A 25,701-nucleotide genomic window follows, 5' to 3' on the forward strand; every position below is an offset into this window, starting at 1 on the left:
CCCTCTCCCTCCTTCAGCTCCCAGGTGGACACCCGCCTCTTTGAGCTGCCAGGCTGCCTATGTGGACCCTGCTCTGTGCCACCCTGCGGTGAGCTGCAAGACCTTTGGGGGACAGAGCCAGAGGGCAGCCCCTTCCCTCTCCTTCTCCTAACCTCCCTCCCTGGTCCTTGGCCCTGGGTCTGGCCTCCAAATCCTGCCCTCCCTCCTCTGGCAGGCTCTGTCCTGGCTCCCACGCCTGTTGACTTTAGACATCACTCTTTCTGGCTGACCATTTTCCTGCATTTCCTGGTCTCTCTCTGGCATCCATTCCAACAGTAAACACTTCCTGTGTCTGGCCGGGGTCAGGTCAGAGAGACAGACAGTTGGACAGGAGCCGCCATCACTCCTGGCTGGGGTGGGGGTGGGGTGGGGGAGGCCCTATCCTTGTCCATTTGGTCCATCTCCCTTTCTCCTTGGTAGGCCCCCCAGGACTTCGCAGCAATCCAGCCCCTGCCAGCCGGACCCCTCCACCGTGGGTGTCCTCCGTGCTCCTGGCTAGGACCCTCACTTGGCCTCCACAGCGGACCTGCAGGTCCCGGGGGCCAGACAGAGAGGTCAGCTCTGACTTCTTTCTTGCACCGGCCACAAAGAGGCTTGAGAGGAGGCCTCCGCCCCTGAAGGCCCACCTGGGGAGGGACTCCCAGGTGACACCACTGGCCACTCAGTGCCAGTTCCTGAGCACAGAAGCCCCGCTTGCCCATTTGGTCACAGCTCTGACCCCAGATGGCGGCAGGAGAACTGGAGTTGTAGTGTGTCTGTTTCCTAGGGCTCTGCCCAATGAAAGGGCCACGAGATGCCCATGAATACACATCTTTAGGCACCGCCCCGAGTCCCTCACCAACAGCCAGGGCCCAGGCTGGGGGGCGGGGGTTGTCTGTGCACAGAAGAGCACCTAGGGAAACAAGGCAGCAAAACCCCACCAGGCCTCCTCCGCAGCTGTGGGGCTGAGCAGGGCCTGGCCTCCTTTCTGTCCATGCTGGAGAGAAAACTGTTCCTCTGTGAGCAGCACAAAGCCTTTCTCAGTCAAATGTGTCTCTCAGAGGGAGGACTTAAGGGAGCCGACGTCTCCCATGGTGGCAGCCACGGGCCTGGGAGGTGTCCCAGCTCTCATGCTCCACAAGTGGCCGGGGCAACTGGGCCAGCAGCTCGCTGGGAAGCAGACCCCTCCCCAGCAGCTAATGCCGGGAACAAGCACATTACCTGCAGCTCTGAGCCGGCTTCCTCGCTCTCCTGTGGGCAGCAGTACCTGGGTGGGAAATGGAGGTCTGGTCCTGCATGCCCGCGGGCCACCCAGAGAGGGCCCAGGCCTGACTTCATGCCCCAGATACCCTGAGCAAAGTCCACGTCCTTGTAGCAACTCTCCCTTTCGAGGCCTGGCACCCTCAGCCCACTCTGCTCGCCCGCCCAGCCCGGTGGACACCACCTCCCCTGCGAGCTCATTTGCACCAGATATTCCACTCACCTCTGCGGGTGTCTAAGGATAGAGCTGCACCCCCCCTCCTCCAACCGGTCTCTTGGCCAGCTGAGGGACAGTAAATGCCTATTTCACCAACAGGAAGACGAGCTCAGAAAACCCTTAAGGGCAGAACAGAGCAGATAGGCAAAGTAGGAACATGGAAGGCACAGCCCCAGAAGCTTCCAGTCTGGAAAGTGCAGTATGTCTGCAGGACGAGGTAGAGCCGCAGGGACCTGCTGACAGACAGGAAGCTGACACCATCTGGCTGCAGCAGAGGGGTCTGGGTTACAAGAGAAAGCGGTTACCTTTGCCGGCTCCCCCTTCTCTGGACCCACTGGTGTCCTCGCCTGCACCCCCATCTCTTAAGGCCCCAGGGCCCCGAGGGCATCTCAGGTACGTGCACGGAGAGTCTCTGCTCTTCCTGTAGGTGCCAGAAACAGATACCCTGCTCTGCGCTCCCCTCACGCACACAGGGACCCTGGCTGACACTTAAGTCTACCTTGGGGTCTGTGCTCCTCGGGGAGTGGCTGGCTCCAGAGGCACGCTGGCCTCCCCAGCTCCCAGATGCCACCGGCAGACGGAGAGAAGAAACAGGCCTTTTAGTCGCCAGGAGAGATCAATTATGATGTTCCCCAGATTAAAAAATACCCCTTGTGTGCAGCAGGTGGTCCCGCATAAACCCACAGCGGAGGAGGGCCCTGGTGAGCAGAAGAGGGGCCTGGTTCCTCTGAGGACCTGTGGCACCTCAGCTGGCTAGGGGGTGGGAAGAACCTCAAGAACTTCCCACGCAGAGGGCCTCAGCTGCTTTGCCAGGGAGCAGAGGAAACAGCTTGTCGGCTGGTTTTGGGCGCTCTCAGGGTGGCCTAGGTCCCCCCCACCCAGCTGGAAGAGGGTCCTCCCCTGGCACCTTACAAATCCCATACATGGCCAACTGGGGCTGGCCCTTGAGTTGAGCCCAGAGCCAGTTTACCAGGCACTGTCTTTAGGTGAAAACAAGCCAAGCATTGTGTAGACGGCACCCACAAATAGCATGTTGCAGCCTGACCCTCCTCCTGGGTGCCAAGACCAAGAAGAACCAACAAACTTTTTTTAATAAAAAAAAAAAAATCAATGAAAAATTTATTCATAAATTTTTCATGCTGGGCTACAAGTCTATATCGTACACTCAGGAATGTGCTGCAGACTTTATCCAGTTAGAAGTGATCATACCAGGACCCACACACAGCTTCCATATAAGCCTAGAAAGTTTTAACATTAATTAACATAATTAAAAAGGTATTTGCATCTAGAAAAAATATACAGAAAAACTCCTTTTGGAGTAATCTGTGCCTCAGTTTCAATGTCTGCTTGTTTCACTGACATTATCAATATATTCTTCTCACACAAGGTTTTATGAAAAGCCACAGATGACTGCCCGAGAGTCTGACCAGCCACGCACAAAGGGCCTCCACCCACCTGTGTCCTCAAGTGCTCCCCATTTTTGCACGAAGGGTCAGCAGCACTTCTACCCTGGGGAAGCCTCATTTAAATTTGAATAATTCAGCCTCCCTTTTATTTCTCAGGATCAAAACAACAAGGGGTGTGGGGTTGCATAGAAAATTGGAACCTCGGAGACCAGGAAGGGCGCCTTTCGGGACAGAAAGTGACGCAGAAGCACCGCCTCCGGCCCAGGTCCCCGCGCGGCCCCTCCCCCATGACAGGATTTTCGGATTCGAATCGGGTCCTTGAAGCTCCGGGAGACTGAAGAGGGGCAAAGCAGTCCTTCAGCTCACTCAGCAATTAGCACAAGAGATTCACAGTCTTATAGGTATTTTATAAAAATATAAATATGGGTACATTGTTGCCTTCACAGCGCTGGATACAACGCCCTTTAAAATTGGGTTTATAACCAAGATTCAAAAAATACACCTAAAACTTGGCTTAAAATATGTTAATATTTTATATTCCGTCATAAATGTTATGACATTCAATCGTGGCAAATCCATTTACTTTTTTAAAAAAGTGTGCAACCGACTAACTGTAATAGAACTCACTAGAAAAGGTATGATCCCCCCGCCCCCCCCACCGCCACACCCGAGCACCCATGCTCCCGAGGAGGCTTTGCAAAGCCAGCAGGTTTGGGGGATGGTGGCCTCTCACAGAAGAGGGGAGAGGGAGGCCCGGGGCTTCCAAAACTCGCTCGGAACTGTGTGTCCGTGTGCAAGAAGGAGAGACGGGGGGGGGGGGGGGGGGGAGGGGAGAGAGAGAAAGGAGGGAGAGGGACTAGCACGGGAAAACCATCAGGCCGGGCGGTATTTTCAGTGCAACCAAGAAATGACAGACTCAAGTTTTAGTTTTAAGACTAGGAAAAAAACTGCATCTTCCCCCCCATAACCACATTGACCACGCACAATAGTTTCCAAACAACAAAAAAAATAAATCAGGCGCACAAACTTCACCCACAAATATACACACACATGATAAATACTTTAGAACCCCAGGAACAGCGAAGCGTCTCCACTATCGCGCGTCCGGCCCGGAGAAGCCCCGCCGTGGCCCCTAGGCGACTGCGGGCTTCGGCCGCGAGTCCTGCGGGCGGCGGGGCGCCCCGAGCCCGGCGTCCCCACCGCCCGCCTTCCACCTTCGGGAGAAAACATTTTGACCGGAGGATCCGGTGTCTCGGGACTCCGAACTTGCTGGTAGCGAGACTCAAATTTCAAAGGGGCTGCAGCCCGCGCCCCGCCCCCACCTCCCGCACAACGCCCCCCCCACCCCCCCAGCGAGGCGGCGGGCGGGGGCCGTGGGAAGCCCTCCGCCGGGGTCCCGGCGGCCGCGCGGGGGCGTCGATCCAGGGCAGCGGGCGCCGCGCGGCCCCCGTGGGCGCGGACGCGCGCGCGCCAGACTCGTTGTGGCCTCTGGGCCCGGGAGCCCGGTGCGCACCGAGGTAGTTGGCGGGAAGGTACAGCAGAGGACACGCTCGAGGCCCGCGTCCGGGTCCGGGCGGGCATCACCGGCCGCTGCCCGCGTACTTGGCCTTGGTGATGAGATAGAGCACGATGTCCTGGTGGCCGCCGAACGCGGCGATGTGCAGCGCGCTCCAGCCGTCGCGGTTGGCCAGGCGGATGTCGGCGCCGAACTTGACCAGCAGCTTCACGAGCTCCAGGTTGCCGTCGATCACCGACTGGTGCAGCGCCGTCTGGCCCTCAGGCCCGAACGAGTTCACGTTGAACTCGCAGTTGGTCATGTTCTGCAGCAGCGATTGCAGCTCCTGCGTGTTGCCCTTGCGCACGGCCTCCTGGAAGATGCGCTGCGTCTGCGGCGCCGAGCAGGTGGACAGCTCGGCCTGGCTCATGCTGCCGCCGGGAGAGGGCCGCGGGCCGCGCCGGGGCTCAGCGCGGGCGGCGGCGGCGGCGGCTGCGGCGGCTGCGGCGCGGGCCCCTGGCTGTCTCGGGGCGCGCCTCGGCGCATGGAGGGCGCGGAGCCCCCGGGCCCCGCACGCCGCTCCTGGGCGTTCCGGGCGCTGGGGGCCGGGGGCCGCCGCAGCGGGGCCCCCGCCGCATCCAGCCACGCCCGGGCGGGCGGGCGACGGGGGCGGGCACTGCGCTCGCGGGGGCCGGTGGGCCCGGCGGCCGCGCCGCGCGATCCCGGTCCCTGCTCGCTGCGGCTCCCACGCGGGTCCAACACGCCTCCCCACGCGCAGCTGCACTCGCCCGCCCGCCGCGCCGGGGCGCCTTTTACCCCCTTTATATTTGCATAACAATAGGGCGCCCGTGACGCGCGCGCCGGCGGCCCTACGATTGGGCGGCGCCCACGTGGGGGCGGGGCGGGGGCGGGGCCGGGGCGGGGCGTGCCCGGGCGGCCGCGCGCTTCGCGGCAGGGGGCGCTGGTCGCCGGCAGGGGGCCAGGTGGCCGTGGTTGGCGGGGGTTGGGGGGAGCTCCTTGCTCCACGCGCCCGGGGGCTCTGCGCATCTCCGCCGTCGTCCCGCCTACTCTGCTTTCGGCCACCCGGGGAATTCCAAGCTCCCTTCTCGGACGGACCCAGGCCCGATCCCTGGCCGAGCGCGGCCTCGAGGTGGACCCGAGGGCGGCCTCCCCATGGTGGGGGTTCGCGGGCATTTCAGACCCGGGAGGCCCGGGTAGAGACCCGAGTCTCGCTCCACGCTCCCGGAGCGCCGGCCGTAGACCCTCCGCGTCCCTAGCACGCCGGTGCGCGGCGACAAGACTGGCCCAGCCTGGACCCCAGGACACAGGGTCTACGCGGGGGCCAACTCCACAAACAGCTCGGGCGTGTGACCTCAGCCACGCGGTCCTTCCCGCACGCGGGCGGCTCCTCCGGCGGCCTGGGTCATCCCGCGTTTCCTCCCCAACCTGATTGACTTGAGGAGCCAAACCCTGAGGCCCCGCCCTGACAGAGAAGCAGGGTCTCTACCCGAGGAAGCCCGGGGCTGCCCCCCTCCACCCCACCTCCCTCTCAGAAGCTCCTCCAAGGTGGCGGGGGGGGGGGGGGGGAGGAGGTCAGTCAGCGGAACCTCAGGGCCTGCTTCCCTCTGCTGGGCCACCTCCATCAGCACGACTAGGGACAGGGGGCTTGGCCAGGTGAGCAGCCCCAGGAAAGGCGCCAAGGGCCGCTCGGAAAGGAAACCCAGAAATGACTCATTTCCAAACTGTAAACCCATTTTTTATTGATGCTCTAATACTGCGGCCGAATTTGCTCATTAGGATTTTACAGTTTATAGCTGGGCTGCGGTGGCTGGAGATGGGGCAGGAGTGATTCCCGGAGCGGAAGGCCTTGGGCAGCAGGCGAGCACCCAGGAGCTGGCACTCCCTCAGCAGCCAGCCCGGCTCCGGGCCTCGTCAGGGGAGACCACCCTGCTAGGCCTTGTTTCAGGATGGACTCCCGTGGGTGTCTGCCCGGTGCCCCCCGTGTCTGGACACACACGTGGGTGCGCCCCCATCTTGCTCTCTGCTCTGGAGGAGTCACAGCCAAACCGCAGGAAAAACTGGGTGAGGCCACCCCAGGGCTGGCTGCCTCTGGTCGGCTACCTGCAGGCCGTAGCTGGCTGTCCTGGGGTCCTCCTGGCAGCGGGATCCCCGAGTCCCCCACTCTGGTCTCCCTGAGGCTGGTGGTCCAGCGGTTCTGCTCAGACTTGCTCCCACCAGGAGCTCCCCCCGTGCAGGTGGCTGAGCCCGGGCTCAGCAGAGCCTGTGCTAGGTCCAGCCGTGGTTGTGACTTGGGGGATGCTGCTGGTATCGGGAGCCCCTCCCTTGTCCCACTCATCTTACCAGGAAGTGTCCCTGGGCCCAGTAAGGGGACCTGGGAACAGTTGCTGCTGGAGTGTGAACACGTCGAGGGCAGGGCCCCGACCACCTCCAGCAGCCCTTGTATCTCCTGAGCACCAGGGAAGAGGGCAGAGGCCCTGTCCTCTGGGGCCCCTAGTTCCCTCTGGACAGTGACCCGCAGAGCGGGTGAGCATGCAACCCTGTGCAGGGCTGTGACCTGCTAGGCGGGCACGTACCTCCCTGCTTCTCCCTGGAACAGGGCTGGGCATGGACGGCAGGGCACCCTGAGAATGTGCCCAGGGCTGTCCCCGGAGGGCAGTGGTCTCAAAGACATGCCCCAGCCCCGGTGGGCTCAGGTCCCCTGACCTGAAGAAGGGCATCTTGGAGACCCTGTTGTGCCCCGGAGCAGAGCCTGGGAGAAAAGTCCCATTGACACGGCTCAGGCTTCGAGGAGGGTCGACAAAGGGCCCTGTGAGCTCCACGTGGGAACGTGCGGCCGCCACCACGGGCCAGGAAATCGGTAGTTTGGGTGCCCCCCAGCTGGATCCACATGGCCAGAGTGGCCGTAAGAGTCTACCCGGAGGTTGCCTCCTGCCCCACCCAGGGTTCGGTGTAAGGGTCAGACAGGTGTAGCCAGGCCTGCCATCGTGGGGTTCAGGGGACGGTCACACTGTCCCTGGGGAGCTGATGGAATTCTCCACTGTGGCTGGGCCATTTCGTTCTGAGCCGCTCTGCTCCACACCCCAGGAGCTGCCCCATTCGAGGACAGGAGGGGAAGAGGGGCTTGCAGGACACCGGCTCCTACATGTTTGCTGAAGGAACAGTCCGAAAGGAGGACATTTGTTCCAAATGCCTTGGAGGGAGGGGGAGAGGCCCGCCATGGGCCAGGCCCTGCCCCGGGGCTCAGGAAAGCCCCCCTCTGGTGTTTGTGGCTCTCTTGGTGGTGTCACTTCCACAAACTGGCTCTGAGGGAGAAACCCCTGACCTGGGATCTGTGGGGACACACTGAACCCTGGCTACGCAGCTGGACCCCGTCCTTCTCCACATCAGCTCTGAGGGTGCTGGCCCAGGGGGTGCCACCCCGCAGGGCCATGGTGGGGTGGAGGCCGGGGTCGCAGGGGTCCCCTTCTTCCTCTGGGGACCCCCTTCCTTTCCAGGCTCAGAGCAGTGAGGAGGGGGGAGCAACGTGGGCAGGGGTGGGGCAGCCTGGGGAGCATTCTGGGATACGGGCTGGGAAGATCTGGGTGGGGCAGCCTGGGGAGGACAGCGCAGAAGAGGCGGCTGGCCAGAGCTGGGCCAAGGCCGCGGCCACCTTAAAGGCACTAGGCAGGGGGGGGGGGGGGGGGCGGGCGGGCGGGGGGGGGGGGGGGGGGGCTTCCAGCTAATTCATTAAAATGTGTCGGGGAGCGTGGGAAAGAGGAGAGTGTTTCTTCCCAGCAGCCCAGACACCTGGTAGAAGGGCCGAGAGAGGATAGAGATCAAATAACAAACACTCAGCCCTCGGCCAGAGCAGAGGAAGGACGCCCGGGGCAGGAACTGTGGCAGACAATCAGGGTTCGGCTCTTGCCTGCCCTGCTGGCCACTCAGGGCACGGCCTGGCACTGGGGCCACAGCCCACCCGGTGGGCATGGTGCCTGACCCCTGGCCTGGGAAGGGGCCTAAGGCTGTCTGGGGGCCTCAGAAGGCTCTTTGGGCTGACCCCCTGATGGCTCAGGACCAGCGGTGTGCTGTGGAGCCAGGCTGGGCAGGCAGTGAGCGCTTGAGCCCCGGAGGGTCCCTGGAGGGAGACAGTGGTCTGGGCAGCAGAGGGGTGGGGAGGTGGGAAGGCAGGCTGGATGGCACAGGCGTGGCTGTGAGGGAGGGGCACACTGAGAAAGGGGCCCCACTTGGGCCCCTTACTCTCCTCCCTCTAGAGGGTACACAGGGCAGAGGGATGCTGGGGCTGGGCCTGCCCGGAGGGACAGGAAGGACACTTGGTCTCCTGTCTCCCCGCGCTTGTCCCTGGCTGTGGCCTCTTGTGTTGAGGACCAGTTGCAACCAATACCAGGGCCTTGGGTCAGAGCAGAGTGTCCAGGAAGCGGCTGGGTTGGGCAGTGGGGACGGTTTCCTCCTAACCCTACGGGGGAGGAGCGTGCTCAGGCTGCCCCCTAGGACGGGGCTGGTGGGCTGGCTCTTGGAAGCAGCACCCCAACCACAGAGGGTCCCCACCACTGGTGGGGTCTGGTTTGCCTGCTCACCTCGGCAGCCCTGCCTGGCCCTCAGGCTCAGCAGGGACCAAAGGGTGGGGAAGGCCAGTTTGCAGCCTAGGCCTGGCCCTGTCCTCCGAGCCTCGGAGCCGCTCCCTCCGTCTGTGCAGGGCCACCCTGCTCCAGCTGGCCCCAGAGTAGCTGGGGGGCTGAGCGCCTGGCGCCCGGTGGGCACTTCCAGAGAAAGGAGAGGATAGGGAATGTGGCAGGATGTCCGTATGGCCTTTCAGCATGGCCCCCAACCCGGGCAGGGGCAGAGGCAGGCTGGGCATGGCCCGTGCCCACCTGGTACCTGAGGCCACCACACCTGGGCCTGCAGGTGCACCCTGCTCTGGGCAGAGGCGGCAGCCCCGCCCCAGCCCCCAGGCCCCAGCAGCCCCGAGGCTTCCGCCTGGGCTCCTCAGCCAAATCTGAGCTGGTTTCCGCTCAAGGCAGGAAGGACAGGAAAGGGATGTGGGGGGGCGCACATTCCTGGGGGGTGAGCCAGGAGGAGGCAGCGAGGGCAAGATGCAGTCTAGGCTCCTCTCCCCGCCCACCTGGCACCAGTGCCCGTGGGCCCTTGGGGTGCCTGCCATGGGCGCCTGCGCCTCAGTTTCCCTCCGAGTGGGCGGAGAAGCCCCTGCTTCCTGCAGCTGTGAGGGGGAGGCTCTTGTGTGCAGGGCCCCCCTGTGGCTTCGGCTGCTGCCCTCTTTCATGAGAGGGAGCCACCCAGCCTTGACTGGGGGGTGGGGGTGGGGGGAGGAAAAGAGGCCTGTGGGGTCAAGCTCCGGCCAGCGAGGGGGCCAGGGCAGGAGACTCAGAGGTGCCGCCTTCCCTCCAGGCCACGGCCTTCCAGTACACAATGGATGTCTTCCTAGAGGGGGGCTGCCCTGCCCCTTGCACCAGGCAGGGCTGGGGCCCAGTCCCCAGGAAGCCACCCCGCCATCTGGCCTAAAGGGCCCTGCCCCAGCAGGATCCCACCAGCTTACTCCCCAGAACCAGAGGGCCCTGGAGGGTCCTGAGGCCAGCCTGGCTGGGACCTACTTGGGGTCAGGCAGGAAGGTCCTGTCCTGCCTGGCCTGGAGGCTTGGCCCTTGGCCCGAGATGGCCAGCAGGGTGGGGTAGTGGGGGTGGAGTGGGTTAGCGCAGGGGGGGCCTGTGTGCCCCCACCCCCCAGCCTGCTGAGCCCCGCAGACGGGGAGCCACTTGGGTCCCACCCTTGGGCCTTTGTGCAATTTCCTCTACCAGGCGTGTCCTTCCCCCCTTCCGCCGGCCTCATTCCTGAATGTCAGGCGATTCTCGGCTCAGGGTCCGAGCATCCTGACTGTGAGGGAAAACTTGCATCCCCAGTAGCTGTGCGGGGCTGGGACCCTGCTGGCACGCTGGTGGGGGGCACCCAGGTGTGTGCAGGGAGTCGGGGGGCAATGCAGGCCAGCGGGGCCCGCGGCCCTGTCCTCAGGAGGGGCCGCTGGCCGGGTGGCGGCCGGGGGCTCAGCTCTGCGCCCAGGGGCTGGAGGCACCACGCAGGACCTCGCTGAAATGCATGGTGGGCGGCCCAGGTGGGCGCCCTCCCAGAAGACCCTGCCACAGCCGGTGCGGCAGAAGGGCTGCAGGCCCGGCCGCTGCAGCACGCCCGCGGGGACCCCTGCCGGCTGCAGCCGTTGCCGTTGCCCAGGGTGGTGGGCGCGCCGGCCTGCAGGTCCGCCGCCTCCAGCCAGCGGCAGGGCAGGTCATAGCTGGAGCCCCTGGGGGCCTCCTCCGGGGCGGAGCCGGGAGAGGTGGAAGCATCGCTCTGAGCGCTCAGCCTTCGGGTGTCTGGTCCCCACCCCACTCCTTCCGGAGGCTCCTCCCTATGTGGCCCCATCCCCCCAAACCTCTGCCTCATCTTACCCATGGATCCCTGGCCCTCCCACTGGTCCTGCCCCTCACCCAGGGCACAGGGACCATCCTCTCTACTGGGCCAGGACACGAACCCTGGCTTGGGCTGGGGCCCTGTGTCTGGAGCCCCACGTGTCCTCCGGGGTGGTCCCAGGGCTCACCTGCCTCCTGTAGGTCCTCGCTCGGGGTGGCCTCATCACCTGTTAATCAATCAAGGTCATCAGGGACTGTCCTAAGGATGGGGCCTGGCAGCCCCTGTGCCCACAGTGCACCTCCGGGCGCCCAGCCTCTCCCCCACCCTTAGCAGAAAGGGCAAAGGGCAGGGGGCTGAGGAGCTTTGGTGCTAGCCCGGTCCCCTCCCATGGGAACTCACACCTTGGAATGTTCTTGGGGCTCAAAGGTCCTTGGGAAACAAGCTCTGGGCGTGAGATTAGCCAATTAGGGCACTTGGGGGCCTGAGAACTGGCGGGTGGGGGCGGGGGCATCCCATCTGCGGCGATGAGCAGATAAGCCTCTGCCAGGGGGGCGCGTTTCACAACAGCCCGCACCCCGGTGGGCGGGCAGGGGCCCCGGGGACCTGCGGGAGCTCCGGGTGCCAGCAGAGACCCGGGAAGCGAACACTGTGACCCTGCGAGAGGGTCCCTACCCCCACTGCGAGCATGGGGAGACGCCAGGGAGACGGCCAGGCCGCGGGTGGCTGAGAAGGCAGCAATGACTGCGGAGCAGGTGGGACAAGGGTCCTCCCCGTTCTGCTGACCTTCCTACTTGGCTCAGCAAACACTTCTGCCAGATGGCTCCAGCTCAACGGCAGTGGCGGCCTGACTGGATGCGCCCCTCACCCGAGCCCCACTGCCTCCCCAGCAAGGCCACGTCCTCTAGCTGGCCTCCCTAGCTTGCCGGCCCGTCTGGCCTCAGCCTCTACCTGGAGGCCCCGAAGTACCAGGGGGCCTGCAGGAGTGCTGCCCACTACCCCAGGACAGTGGGGGCCTCTGGGTGGGCTGCTGGTGGCTCAGAGGGGACGGGAGCCCTGCGCTCCCAAGGACAGCCCCACGCATGCGCTGCTCCTCCCCTCCTGGGCCTTGAACGTGTCAAGGCCACACTGCGGAGAGCTGAGAGCGGCTGGGGCTGGACACAGACCATCATGACGGCTCACCTGAAGAGTGGGTGGCCCCCGCTCTGGCCCCAAACCTCTGAGGGAGGGGGGAAGAGCAAGTAGGGATGTCAGTATCCTGGAGAGGCACCCAGGCCTCAGGCTGACCCACCCAGAGAGTGTCCCAAGACACCCTTCTACACAACCCATGCTTGGCCTTCCCCGAGGAGGGGCTGGGGGCCAAGGGAGCACCAGTCAGGCTCCCGCTGGTGCCCCCTCCACGGGGCCCTTCTCTCTAGAGGGTGGAGGCGCCGTGCTAGGACTGGCTGGGCACACTCGCGGCCCTGGCCAGCAACTTTGAAGTCTCTGTGTGCTCTGCACCCTTTTCTTTCTAGTTTTACAAACACGGAAACTGAGGCTGGGGGGTGGACCTCTGGGGTTTGCCCTCCTTCCTGTCTGTCCCGGCTCGGTTACCTTCCGATCGCTTAGCGAGTGCCGGTGGTGCAGAGCTGTGCAGGCAGATGCCCACGTGTGCCCGTGTGCGCGCGTGAACAGGTGTGCGTGTGCGTGTGCGTGTGCGTGCTCTCCCCGCGCAGGGCCTCCGGGACGGGGGTGGGGAGCACCACCCAGAGGGGTGTGGAGTGTCGGAGCTTCCCGTTCCCCTGGGCCTGTGACCTTTGCACGCCACGCGCTCTGTCTTTCCACCAGCCCCTGGCCACACGTGTACTTTCATCCTGGGAGTACCCAGTCGTTGGGCCCCTGTCCACAGACCCCACAGAGCCCATGGCCACCCCGTGGGGCACACACCCCTGTGCTGCTGGGGCCTTCCTGGTGGCTGCCGAGCCACAGCAGCTGCCGCGTCATGTCCTTGGAGACCTTCAGGTACGGGTCACAGTTACAGGCCCGGGGACAGAGGGGCTGCCGAGGCCAGGTGAGGCTCCTTCCATCCTCCCGCCCACAGCCTCACGCTCCTTGCAGCTCTGGGTCTGGCTAGGGGATTTCACAGACACAAACAACACATCCCTTCCTGTCTCTGCGAGACAGGGCACACCACCTCCTGGGAGCCCTCCTTGACTGCTCTGGATCCCAGTGGGCCCTGGGTAACCTTTTCTGGCTCCCAAGACCCTGTGGCACTCTGCTATCACCTGGGTTGTTTTCCCCAACCCCCAGAGTCTTGAGGGCAAAGCCAGGCCTGGGCGGCCCCGGGCTGGCTCAGCATGGTGGGGGACACAGGGCCCAGCATTAAGGGTCAGCGTAAGCAGCCCCACAGCTGAGCCCTCAGCTGGTCTTGGGGTGAGCCAGGCCATTCAAGTGTCCATGTTTCTCGACGCTGCCTGTGCCCGTGCCCAGTGGGCACCGCGTCCTGGGATCAGGAGGGAAGCCACTTGTGCTTCTCGTTGGGGTCCTTGTCTAGGACACACCATGGGTGAGGGGTTGAGCTCAGCCCTGCTGAACTTGCAGCGACCCTGGTGGAGGCGGGGGATCCTGGGGCCCGTCCTGCCCTCCCCACACAGTTGCCCCAGGGTTGCTTTCTGATGGGCCCTGCCTGACAGGGTGAGGGACCCCAGGATTCCTGGGGTGAGGTGGGGAGGGCCCCGAGGGAGAGCGGGAGGGGCCAGGCCCCTAGAGATCTGGCTGGCAGGCAGGTAGGGACAGGTACCCATGGAGACATGCACACCGGTCACAGCCCTTCCAGACCTCAGAGCAGCCTGCAGGAGGAAGCAGAGCCGAGAGCAGGGCCTGGGGGGTTCCCAGGCCTCAGGGAGGAGGGGCCGTGATCTGTACTCATGGGATCCCTCTCGGCCCCCGCCTGGAGGAGCCTGGCTAGTGCCCTGGATGACATGGCTCCCGGGGGTGGGTGGGTAGGCGGCAGCCACGGGCCCCTGGAGCCTCAGGGTGTGCCCACGTCAGAGGCGGTGCCCCCCCCGCCCCCACATGCCCTTTTCCCACGGGCCTTTCGACACTGTGAGCTTGCTTTACCTGTGGCCTCATGGCTCCACATCCAGCATCGGGAGCCAGGGCCTGGGAGTGCAGGACGGGTGGGGTGGCCTCGGCTGGGAGGCCTAGGCGGGGCTGGGGTCGGGCTGATCCCAGGCAGGACCCTTCCTCCTGCTTCTCTGGGGGGCCCCCTGTCCCCCGGCCACCTCTGCCAACCAGACCCTGGGCCGGCCTGTGACCCAGGGAGTCTGCGGGGGCGGGGGGTGCCTGGCCTCCTGGTCACGGATCCAGCGACCTTCCTGGGGTACAGCCCCGGGTGCCCGTCTGGCCTGTGGTCATTCCAGGTCCAGCTGGGGAAGGAGCGGAGCACCAGTGGGCTGCCCAGCACAGAGGCCCACGTTCTCCCTGTGCAGGCCCCCCAAGGGGTCAGAGCCAGTAGGTGTGAGAGGGACGGGGCATTGGCAGGAGGGCGGGATCCTCTCCGAGCGCTCTGCCAGCCTCCCAGGACCTGGGCCTGGTGCTCACACCTGGGCGGGGCTGCCAGCTCAAGCTGAGTCACTGCACACAGACAAACGACGGGTGCCATCCACAGGGACCTGGCCCCACCCTCGGGAACCACTGGTGCTGGTTTTCCCACGGCTGCTGCCCACTGTCACCCCATAGGGCCCTGGGAGGCCCTGCCCTACCCCCACTTCCATCTGGAAAAGCCGGTTCTGCACTCTCACCCCCTCTCTGCCCTGCATTCCCCATCTGTCGGAAGGACCAGCACCTAGGGCCTCTCTGTCCATCTCCTGTCCACCGTGGGGCCCAGCAAGCCTTGCCCGACCGCCTGCTGTGGGCGGGCAGCAGCCGCCCCTGGAGCAAGCCTGCGGCCCTGCCCTTTGGGGTTCACGGCCCAGCGCGTGCCTGCTCACGGACTTGGTGCCGGGCCAGCAGAGGCCCCCTCCTGACACCAAAGCGGTAGAGCCTTTCGTTCTGAAGAGAGGGGGCTTCTTGAGGGGCTGAGTCACTTGGTCACAGTCACAGAGCCCTCGGCTAGCTAGGGCCCCACACCGGGCCCTCACACTGACCCCCAGGAGCGGGGTGTGCCCGTGGTACCTAAGCCACGCCCACTCCTCCTTGCGGGACACACAAACCCTGGCTTTGGGATGCCGGTGGGTCTGGGCAGACAGCAGTGGGGGTCCTGGGGGAGGCCCTGGACAGGGGCTGGGTGGTGTGGTCTCGTGAGTCGGCCCGGTCTCTGTGCAACCCCTCATTCAGTCTGGGAGCCTGAGGGCAGGGTTGGCGTCTACCCCCAGAGCCCGGCTAGGTGGGAGGGGCCAGGTAAGTTGGGGGCAGGAGGGGCTGGGAAGGCTTCTGGCCTCCCTGTCCCAGGGGTCCCTCTGCCTGCCTGCTCCCCACAGCTCCTGCAGCTGCTCGGAGCCAATGCCCACCGTGCTCAGGGCACCCCGTCTTCCTGGGGACGCCTCAGGCAGGGCCACGAGCCCACCAGTGGGCCATTGTCTCCTGGGGGCTGGGCCACCAGCAGGGGCTGGTCCTGGGGACTGGTGGGGCCCTTGGACCCACAGTTAGGCAGGCCTGACCTTTCGGTCCACCCTCTGCAGCCCCCTGCTCCTCCCTAGGGCCTGGGGAGGCTGGGGAAGGCCTGCTCTGGTCACTTCCCCAGCAGGTTTGGTCCTCTGGGCTTCTTGGGTGTGTGAGGAAAGGGTATGGCAGGTGCCTGGGACAGCTGTCCATTCCTCTGAGGCTAAGACTTGGCAGGGGGCAGCGGGGCGGCTTTGAGGGGCCAGTTCCCAGGTGTGGGGAGCCATGCCCAAGAGCGGGTCCGCGCTCAGCTCTGAGCCCAGGAATCACAGCCACGCCCACCCACAGGGGTGGTCGGGCCCGCAGAACCACAGCTGAGCAAGAGGCAAGCTCGCGGCATCTGTCCTGAGCTCTGTGTCCCTGGAACTGTCTGTGTTCCCACCCCCTGGGCGCCCCCCACTCCTAGTTGCCCACCTGCTCCGGGTCCCCACCTCCCCCGAATACCCACCTGCCCCAGGCGCACAGGCCACATACGCGGCCCTGGGCTGTGGGCCTGTGGGGGTCTGCTGCGTGCAGCCAGTGGACAGCTGGGACACCGGTGTGGAGCGTGGAGCGGGCCAGGCCCCAGCCAGGGCCACAGAACGTGAAGAGCAGGGCAGGAGGCGGCTCCGCCCCAGGGCAGCACTGGCTGAGTTCTGTTGGTCGCCTAGAGGGAGAGAAGAGGGTGGTATAGGAACTGCACCTGGGGCTCACCACGGCATGGGGCATGAGAGAGAACCCATGTTCCTCAGGGTGCTGGGCAGGAGGGAGGCACCTGCCTAGGCTGGGAGCCCAGCGGAGGGACCCACTCTTAAGGAGGATGTGGGTGAGGCTCTGGGCTCAACCAGCAGGCAGGACTGTGACCTGAGCTGCCCACTGCAGGCTGGCCCCATTTTCTCTGCCCAGTGGGCACCTGGCACAGCTGAGAGTTGCAGGCCCACCTCCCAGCTGGGAACTGGGCCGGGCCACGCCAGGGTCCTGCTGTCAGGGGTTTCCGCTCTCCTGAGCGAGGGGCGGGCTCGTAGAAACCTCGCTCCTGCCTCATGGTGCTGTTCGGGCTCCAAGCAGGGCCCTGCCAGCCCCTGGAGCCCCCACCCTGGGTAAGGGATGGGAGGACGAGTCGCTCCGGTACCCAGACCCTGGAAGGCCGTGTTCTGGGATTTTCTGACCCCACAGGCAGGGTGGATGCGGGCTTCGGCTCAGAAGCTGTGACATGCTCTAGAGTAATGGGCCGTTTCTTGCTCCTTTAGAGCAAATTAGGAGAACAGCAAAGCATAAAAAAAGCAGAAGAAAATAAACTTCCCCTCAACCCACCACCTGGTGGGAAAAGCCAGCATGGCAATGAGAAGGGTTTCCGTTTCCGGCACCTTCCCAGAGCACACCTATGCGCAGCCAGCGTCTCAGACGCTCACGTCAGGGGAGTGGGGGCCCTGGTGGGTCTCAGCCACAGGACACCAGTGCCGCTCTTCCCGCGGTGTGTTCTGCCCATTTGGTCCCCGCCTCCCCTCACTGTCCACACTTGCTGTTCTGAGAAGGGCAGGCCCTGAGGCCTTCCCTGGCTGGCTTATCCACTGTGACCCCTCCAGAGCCACCCCAACAAATGGTGCCGGGTGCAGGGCCAAAGGGCTGGGATGAAAGACCCCTGGCCTGGGGTGTTGGCCTGACACCTCGCTGGACGGGGCGGGACGAAGCCCCAGGGGGAAGCAGTGAGGCCTGGGTCCGCTCCACACCTCGCTCTCCCACGCTGTCCCGGCAACACCTCGTGGGGCCCTGAGCCATCTGCCCGCTATGCTGGGGCTGTGACCCTCCAAGACAAGAGCATCAGCCAGCTTTGCCCACGAAGACCCTGCTGGCCCCCGGCATGGGATGTCGCCTGATTTTCCACTGGAGACAGGCCAAGGGGCCAGGGGGGTGGGCGGGATGCATTTGTGGCCGGCCCACAGCTGAGATGCTCGGGACATCTGTGGGGTGTCATCCCCAGCCCGCTCGCCAGGGACAAATGCTGGGGCAGAAGGGCCAGGCCCCAGGCCCTGGGGGGGTGGGGTGCATGGCTACAGATGCTGTACTGGCCTTTGAGGGAAGGTTTTGTTTTGTTTTGTTTTTAATATTTTATTTATTTGAGAGAGAGAGACAGAGATAGTGAGAGAGAGCAGGAGTGGGGAGGAGAGGGAGAAGCAGGGAGCCCAATGCGGGGCTCGATCCCAGGACCCTGGGATCCTGGGCCCTCCTTATTGTTGGGTTTTAAAATCTTCCCATGGGGCGCCCGGGGGGCTCAGTCGGTGAAGCGTCTGCCTTTGTTCGGCTCAGGTCAGGATCTCCGGGTCCTGGGATGGAGTCCCGGGTCGGGCTCCCTGCTCAGTGGGGAGTCTGCTTCTCCCTCTGCTTCTGCCGCTCCCTCCTCCCCCCGACTCCAGTGGGCGCTCTCTCGCTCTCTCTCAAATAAATAAAATCTTAAAAAAACAAAAACCCAACAATAATGCTCTTCTGCTGTGAAGCAGGCTCGTGGCCCTCCAGTGGCCTCCACCTCTGATGTCCATGACCTGGGATGGCAGCCCTGCGGGGGCCTTGCTCCAATGCCTGCCCTGGCCCCGGGTCCAGGAGGGTCCGTGCCCATGGGCCTGGCCCTTCCCTACCTGGCCACTGCCCATCCCCTTCGTGGGGCCAGGACAGCGTCTCCACAGACAGAGCAGGGCATGGGCTCCCTAGGCTGTCAGGGGCCCCCACAGGGGCCATGCGGTGTGAACGAGTCTCCGAGAGGGCCAGCACTGGGCCTGTGAGTGTGAGCTGGTGCTCCGCAGGTGCGTCTCTCAGAAGCACCCGGGCTCCGAGGGGCCGAGCGTGGGTCTGCATGTGAGCCGGAGTCAGAGGTGTGACTGGGCATTCCACCGTGTGGACACAGGACTGGTGTGGCGGGGCGTCTCAGGGTGGGGGGGGACCTCACGTGTTCCCCTGGCCCCAGGAGTGTGTCCGTGTGTGTGGGCAGCCTGCAGGCAGGCGCCCGTGTCTACCTGGCAGGGGAGTACAGGAGCTCGTTCCTGGGGGCCTCTACGCTCAGGGTACTACCTCCCCAAGCTGGTGGGGAGCCGACAAGACTGGTTCAGAGGGCACAGGGTCAGATGGGAGCAGCCTTACCAGGCTGGCACCCCAGGTCTGGGACCTTGGCCACAGAGGGAGGTGTATACCTGGCAGCTGGGGCCAGACCCCCCCCCCCCAGCCTGCTGCCAGGACAGGAGGGCCACGGCCACTTCCTGAGGACCTGCCCCAGGCTCTCTGGGAGTGGAGCCCCCAGCTCTGGAGCTGCCGTCAGGCCTGCAGAGTGGACAAGGGGGGCTGACAACCAGCAGTGAGGGCCCCAACAGCCATGGCTGTGGAGAACATCCCAAGACCTCCCTGGACATCCCTGAGCCTGCTGGACACTCTGATGGCAAGGGAAGGAGGAAAGGGCAGTGGGTGGAATGGGAGAAAGCCCTGGGCAGAAGGACAGACACAGCTTTCCAGGACGCAGCATGCATGACAACCAGGGAGTGAATGGGAAGCGCCCCAGGTCACCCTGGCCAGGGACATAGGGGAGGGTCACGGCCCCTCCCCCAGGCCCCTCGGGGGCTTGCAGGCCTGAGCCCTGGGAAGTGGCTACAAGCAGGATGGGCAGCTGAGCTTCCTGCTGGGTGTCCCCTGCCCACCCTGGTGCCTTAGCTCCTGAACGCTCCTACTCCTACTGCACCAGCCACAGCCCAGGGCCCACCTAGGACCCGGACATGCAGACCCCACTGTGTGGGGACAGTGGGGTCGACAATCCAGTCCAGGCTGGGCAGATGACACACCATGTTGCAGCTCCCTTGGGTGGGCTGGGGCTGACATCCAGGGAGGCAAGTCAAGTGGTGTGAGCCTCGGGGCCCAGATAGGTGGCCAAGACCTCCTGCCCTGCTTCCTTAAGCCTGACACCGGTGGTCACAGTCCCAGTCCCCCTCCCCCTCTGTCAGGGGCCGGGGAGAACTCGGGCCCTAAATGTGAATTTCAGAGAAAGTGTGCCATACATTTCTATGGGAGAAGGTAGTCAAGTTTTCTGAAGTTCACAGTTAGCGGGCGTCTGTATTTGTATTTGTGTAGTCCGGTGCCCGGGCCTTCCAGGCTGTTGGGAGGAACAGAAGCCCCAGAACCTGCCCACGAGTCAGGGAAACCCCACTGAGGGGTCAGTGCTCACCGTCCCCAGCACGAGGCAGGCACAGCCAGGGCCCCCTAGGTCTCTCCATGAGGTGTGGGGGGCCGTAACCACCTGCCCTAGGTTAAATCCAACAGAATCTGGGCCAGAGGATGTCCTCTAGCCTCAGGCCCTGCGGGTGGGGGGGCTGTTGTCTGCCCCCCCTTTGGCAACCTCAGCAGCCCCTAGGCGGCACCCCCTCCAGGAACCCCGGCTAAGCGCACCGCCCAGCCCGGGGCTCCCGGGCACCCCAGCGCGGCGGGCGCAGCGCGGCCGTTCCCAGACGGGGGAGGGGCAGCGGGCCGTGAGAACCAGCCGGCGGCCGGGCCGCGTGGGAAAGCGGGAGGAGGGGCGGGCGGGGAGGGCGGGGCGCGCCTGGGAACGGCCCCCGCCCCCGGCCGGCCTTTGAAAGGGCCACTCAGGACACCCGGCCGAGATTCAAAAGCAAACGGTTGCGCCTGCCTTCCCGCGCCAGGACCCAGGGCGAGGGGGGCTGGGGGACCTCTCCCACCTAGGGCCGCGGGGGGCAATGGGGGACAGGCTAAGGAAGTTGGGGAGCGGCCCTGGTTGTCCTGTTTCCGCAGACAAGTGGAGCCAGGCTCTCAGGCAGCGGGCGGTGGTCTGGGACCCCACGCCCTGCACCCTGGGGTCTGAACCTGCCTGAACGTCTGTGGGCCTTTCAGTCACAGCAGCCCTGCCCCACTGTGTTCCCAGCCAAGGGAGAGAGGAGCCCCAAAGTCCTCCTCCAAAGGGTGGTGATGTTCTAGAGATTGGGCTGGGGGCCTGGAGGCCTTCCTGGAGGAGGTGACAGCCAACCTGGGGCTTGGCAGACCAGGGGAGAGGGGTGTCACAGGAGCGACAGTATAGACGGGCCCAGCATGGTGGGGAGCCAGCGTGACTGGGGGCTGAGCACAGGGCAGGGGTCCCCTGGCCCTTCTCCTTCCTGCCTCCTCCCAGGGCCACTGAGTCAGGCCAGGGAAGCTGGCCCCTTCCACCACCACCTGTGCCTTGAAATGGGTTTTCCAAGATGGGGGGAGGAAGACGCAGTCCTTCCCGGAGCCTGACTCCCCCCACTTCTCTGACAGACCTTCCCCCACCCGCTCCCCCACCTCCAGGGAGGAGTGCGGGCTTGGCTGGGCAGGCCTATCTCCCTTTGTAGGGTTATTCTTAGGCCCCTCCCTCTCTGGCTGGCCCTATCTCATGCTGTTCCGCCCGGGATGCCCCATCTCCCCCCAGAGACCTTTGGGGTCTACGCTCGTCCTGAATGTGCTCCACACGCAGTGGCCCTGCCTCAGGACAGGGGGTGGGCGGCGAGCGGGGTACCTTGGAGGCGGTAGGGGAAGGGGACAGACCCCATTCCCCAGCTCCAACAGGGGAGGGAGAAGTGGCTAGGTGCCCCGCAGCCCTGGCCATCCATCCACTGGCCCCGTCAGGACACGGATGGAACAGTCACTGCCTGGCAGACCCTCCCCAGACCCAATCCACGGCTGCCCACGGCCTCCTTTATCTGCAGCCCCCAGGGGCTGGCTGCCTCTGGCCTTGCACCCCCGAGGCCAGCCAGGCCTGTCTTGCCTCCCACATCCAGGGTTGAGTGGACAGTGGGTCTGCAGAAGTCAGGCCTGCTGTGCCCATCCAGGCCCATGGCCACCCACCACGGGGCTCACTGCCCCCTGGCTCCGGGGCCCCGCTTGCTTCGGGGCTGGCAATTGCTCCGAAGGAAGAAGAGCGCCCCCCCCCCAGATGCCAGCCAGGCCCCTAGGCACTGGTCAGTCCCCTGCAAGGGCCGGTGGGTCCCTGAGAAAGCAGCTGTGGGCAGTGTAGGAACACACAGGCAGAGCTCTGCCAAGAAAACTATTTATGGACGCTGAAATTTGAATTTCATGATTTAGCCGCGGGCTGCCGGGTGCTGACATCAGGGTGTTCGTCTCAACATGCCGCTAACCCCAACCCTGGCCGCGGGGGACCTGGGTGTGCTTCTCTCCCTGAGCCTCAGGGCCCCTCCGACTGTGCTGGGGGGTTCCGTCTGCAGCCCTGGCCCTCCCCCCGCCCGATCCGGAGGCCCGCCAGCATCCAGTGCCCTCGCCCCATGGAAGGGCGTCGCCAGGGGCTCTGGCTCCCTGCTTCTTCAGAGGCCGGTCTCAGGCATTGCCAGGAGCTGCCTTCACATTCTGGCTGGGGGTTCTGGAGAGTCCACGGCTCGGGGCTTTGGGAGGCGGCACGGTGAGAGCTCCCGTGGGGGCACAGAGCAGAGCAGGGGAAGGACCTCGGTCCCCAGAGACACGGCCGGACCCCAGACTTTGCGTTTTGGGCTTCAGGCCTTGTCTTACTGTCGGAGGCGTCTGGGACAGTCACCCAAGAGGACGACGCTGAGGGCGCCCACATGACCAGCTCTGCCCCGCCCCCCCTCCCACCTCTGACCTCAGCTGACCGGCTCAGATGACACCTGGCCCGGATGGCCAGGCCTGCACTGTTCTGCCTGAGGTGGCGAGTGCTTGCTTGGGGAACCTCCCTGCTGTCCTTCCCCCAAGCTCCCCGTGGCGTGACGTGGGGCCCAGGCCACCAGCACCCGCCTGCATGCTGTGTGTCCATGCACCTGTGCATACCTGCATCCAGCAGTGGATGGGGCACCTGCTCCCATCCCCTCACACTAGCCAGGGCAGCGGGAAGCACCGTCTGGGCGGGTGTTCATCCTACCTCGGGTGCATCCGTGCCCTCTGAAGTTCAACCTTAAGCACGTCAACCCCTTCTGAAAGTGGACAGGTCATGTGTGCACTCTCCCATCAACATTGGGGGGCGTACAGCCAGAGGGGCCCGTCCAGAGGAGACCCCACAGCGCTGATGGGAAGGCCCATTAGAAGCACAGGATCACTGACTGCTGGGTCCTGGGGCACCGGCCGCACGGACAGACACGAGAAGGAGAAAGGAGCTGGGTACTTGGGTGGGCGCCTGGCATAAGCTGGGCTGGGGACTCACACACCAACCACCCCAGGCGCCGGCCCAGAGAAGCCTCAGCAGGTCTCAAGGCCACAGGCATAGGGCTGGCCCTCAGACCTCCTCTCAGCCCAGGCCACTCCAAGGGACGACACAGCCCAGGGAGGGGTGGGCTGGGGGCAGAGGGCCTGGTGTGGACACATGGACAGGTGCCACACGCGGGTTAGGGTCTCGCGTGAAGCTGGCTGCTGGACGGGTTGGCATCCGGGGGCAGCCCTGCTTCAATGTCAAGGATGCAGGTGTGGCTGTCACGCTGGCCCAGGATCCTTCCTAAAGTGGCCAGGGTCAGATCAGGGCCACCAGAAGCTGGGGGACCCCCAGGCCAATGGGGTCCAAGTCCTCAGTCCCCCAGGGCCATCTGGTGGAAACAGAAGCTGGGGCTCTGAGACCCACGACTTCTCTGGAAGGGAGGGAGGGCAGAGGGGTGGTCCTACAAGCTGTGGGGAGCGCCTGGAGGTGGCCCACCCTGCTGTCGCCCCTAGGGACTGCACCAGGCTTGCTGATTGGGCCATCACCCTGGCTAGCCTCTCGAGTCTGGGGGCACGCTGGCCTCAGCCCCCGCCAAAATCTGCTGGTGGATCCCACTGTCCTTGAGGTCTCACAACAGCGCGGAAACCCATCCTCCTCCAGAGCCCCCGCGGCCGCTCCTCTTGCAGCCTCAGAGCCAGTGGGCCGGGGTCTCTCCCTGTGCAGGGTGGTGGCCACCCCTCCCCAGGCTTTGTGCCTGTGTGACCCTGGGGGCACCGAGTGTGGGAACGGGGCTGGGGGCCAGGGAGCACAAAGGATGGGGAGGGGCGGGGTCAGCGGCCATGGCCCCTCTTCCTGTCGGTCCCTGGTCTGCAGTTGGTCATCAGGATAGAGGGAAGGTCCGCAGGCCCAGGGACCGGGCCAGGCCCAGGTGCCGCGGCTGGTCCTGGGTTCCAGGCCTGGGTGCTGGGGGTTGGCTGCTCTGGAGCTCCCCTCACATCCGCAGGCCCTGGGAGCCCTCTGCTTGCATCCCTCCCCTGCCAGAGATCAGTCTGGGCTGCTGTCCACCTCTGTCCCAGGGCCCCTGCCCAGCCCTCTTGTCTCCTGGATGCCTGTGAGGCCCGGCCTCCCCTAACTGCAGGCTTCTCTCTGGCCCCACACCCTCTCCCTCCTGGGGATCCTGCTGCCTGAGAGCTCCCCAAGGCGGGGTCACCGTCCCGCAGACGCCTCCCCTCCCGGGTGCCCACTTCCGGAGGCCAACGTCACTGACTCCCCTCCCAGGACACTCCCCGACTTCCACATGGGGGCCACAGCCTGTTCCCCACCACAGCGGAGGGGGACCAGAGGGACAGTAAAAATAGACATTACGCCTAGCCATGTCAGGGGTTCATGCTTAGGCTTTTTTTTTTAACTCAAATTTCTTTGATAAAATATTTTCCCATGGTGGACGGCACTGGGAATGTCCTTTCGGCGGATGTTCCTGATGGACAATCCCAGGCCCAGGTCGCCAGCTTCAGGGGTCATGATCCTGCCCACCACGTGAGGCCCACCACCCCTGATCCCTGGAGTGGGCAGGTGGGCCATCTCCCCACCCGCTTCAGGCCTCCACCACCTGACTGTTGCTCTTCACGTGCAGATGCCCCAGAAGGTGGACCCTGGTGCCCAGGGCACACGCCACAGCTTCGGGTCAGGGGCTGGGCACCAGTGTGAGGCATGGCCACGGACCCCTGGCCAGACCCCTGGCCCAACCTTGGACCGGGCCTTCTCCCTCTGCACGTCCAGCCTTGTACCCCGATGCACCGGCCCAGAGAGTGGCCAGGCCCGCTCTGGGAATGCTCTGTGTGTCGAGTGGGTTTTCCCTCTGGGAATGGCACTAAAATAGCACGAGGAAGGGAAGGAAAATGGAAAGTCAGCCTGGCAGTGGGAGGTCTCCAGGGAGGCAGCCTGCTCCAGCCGGGGCCAGGGGCGACAGAGGCTCAGAGCCGCCAGCCAGGGTGCTGAGACCCACCGGAGCACAGGACAGGGCCCTGAAGGCCGAGCACTGCACAGAGGCCCTCCCTGGGTCAGTCCTGAATATGATGCTCTCTGCTGGTCAGTGGACAGCACCTTCTGATGCCTAGATGGGCTTACAAGCCAATAGCCCCACGGAGCCCCACAGAGCCCCACGGAACCACATGGAGCCCCACAGAACCACACAGAGCCCCACGGAGCCCCACGGAACCACACAGAACCGCACGGAGCCCCATGGAACCACACGGAGCCCCATGGAACCATACGGAGCCCCACAGAACTACACGTAGCCCCACAGAGCCCCACAGAGCCCCACGGAACCACACGGAACCACACAAAACCACACAGAGCCCCACGGAACCACACGGAGCCCCACAGAGCCCCACAGAACCACACGGAGCCCCACAGAACCACACAGAGCCCCACGGAGCCCCACGGAACCACACGGAGCCCCACAGAGCCCCATGGAACCACACGGAGCCCCACAGAACCACACAGAGCCCCACGGAGCCCCACGGAACCACACGGAGCCAGCCTCGTCACTGTGTTGAGCCTCAGGCTATCACCCTGCAGCGTCCGTGGGGCACCTCTTCTGTGCTTCTTGGTGTTTGCCACTGGTCCACCCCACCTGGCCCCGAGAACGGCATCTCCCCTGACACTGGGCTGGGAGCAGGGGTGGCCAGTGTGCAGGACGGGTGGGCAGCCATTCCTGGCTGTTGCTGAGGCTGAGGCCCTGGGGTTCAGCTGGGAATGCCGTGGTGGAGGGGCTCCTGGAACACTTGGAGGGAATGTGGCCGGAGCCCTGCCCAGACCTGGCGCTCGCACGTAACTGCCACACAGCAGTGAGCCACCTGTCTCACAATGACCGGGTATTTGGCCTGAGAGCCTCGGTGGGGACCCTGGCCTCAGGCCGAGGCATTAACGCTACCAGCTCGCTGGAACAGAGTAAGCTCAGTCCTCCCACCCTTCCCAAGATGCCTCCCTGGTGACCATGGCTGGGTCCAAGTTTAGAAATCCTGGCTTCTCCGAGACCCCCTTCTCTGCCCACCTGGCCCTGTGATGCTGGCCTTTCAGGGTCCTTGTGCAC

The 25,701-nt window shown here is 64.7% G+C and overlaps 2 protein-coding genes across 2 annotated transcripts in view; both read right to left on the minus strand.

Annotated features, from left to right (window-relative positions):
• Positions 1-4,315: 4,315 nt before the first annotated feature.
• On the minus strand, positions 4,316-4,864 carry NRARP (NOTCH regulated ankyrin repeat protein). Its single transcript, XM_032398888.1, has one exon. The coding sequence runs from the start codon at positions 4,824-4,826 to the stop codon at positions 4,482-4,484; it is 345 nt and encodes a 114-aa protein (XP_032254779.1). The 5' UTR covers positions 4,827-4,864; the 3' UTR covers positions 4,316-4,481.
• A 5,606-nt stretch (positions 4,865-10,470) lies between these two features.
• The window catches only part of EXD3 (exonuclease 3'-5' domain containing 3), a 52,445-nt gene continuing 37,214 nt past the window's right edge, over positions 10,471-25,701 (minus strand). Inside the window, 5 exon segments of the mRNA XM_032398861.1 lie at positions 10,471-10,529; positions 10,532-10,642; positions 10,645-10,771; positions 12,667-12,681; positions 12,755-12,865. Of these exon segments, the coding sequence (XP_032254752.1) occupies positions 10,471-10,529; positions 10,532-10,642; positions 10,645-10,771; positions 12,667-12,681; positions 12,755-12,865 (423 nt within the window).

This window comes from Phoca vitulina, unplaced genomic scaffold (assembly GCF_004348235.1).
Source record: "Phoca vitulina isolate PV1807 unplaced genomic scaffold, GSC_HSeal_1.0 scaffold121, whole genome shotgun sequence".
Lineage (NCBI taxonomy): Eukaryota > Metazoa > Chordata > Mammalia > Carnivora > Phocidae > Phoca > Phoca vitulina.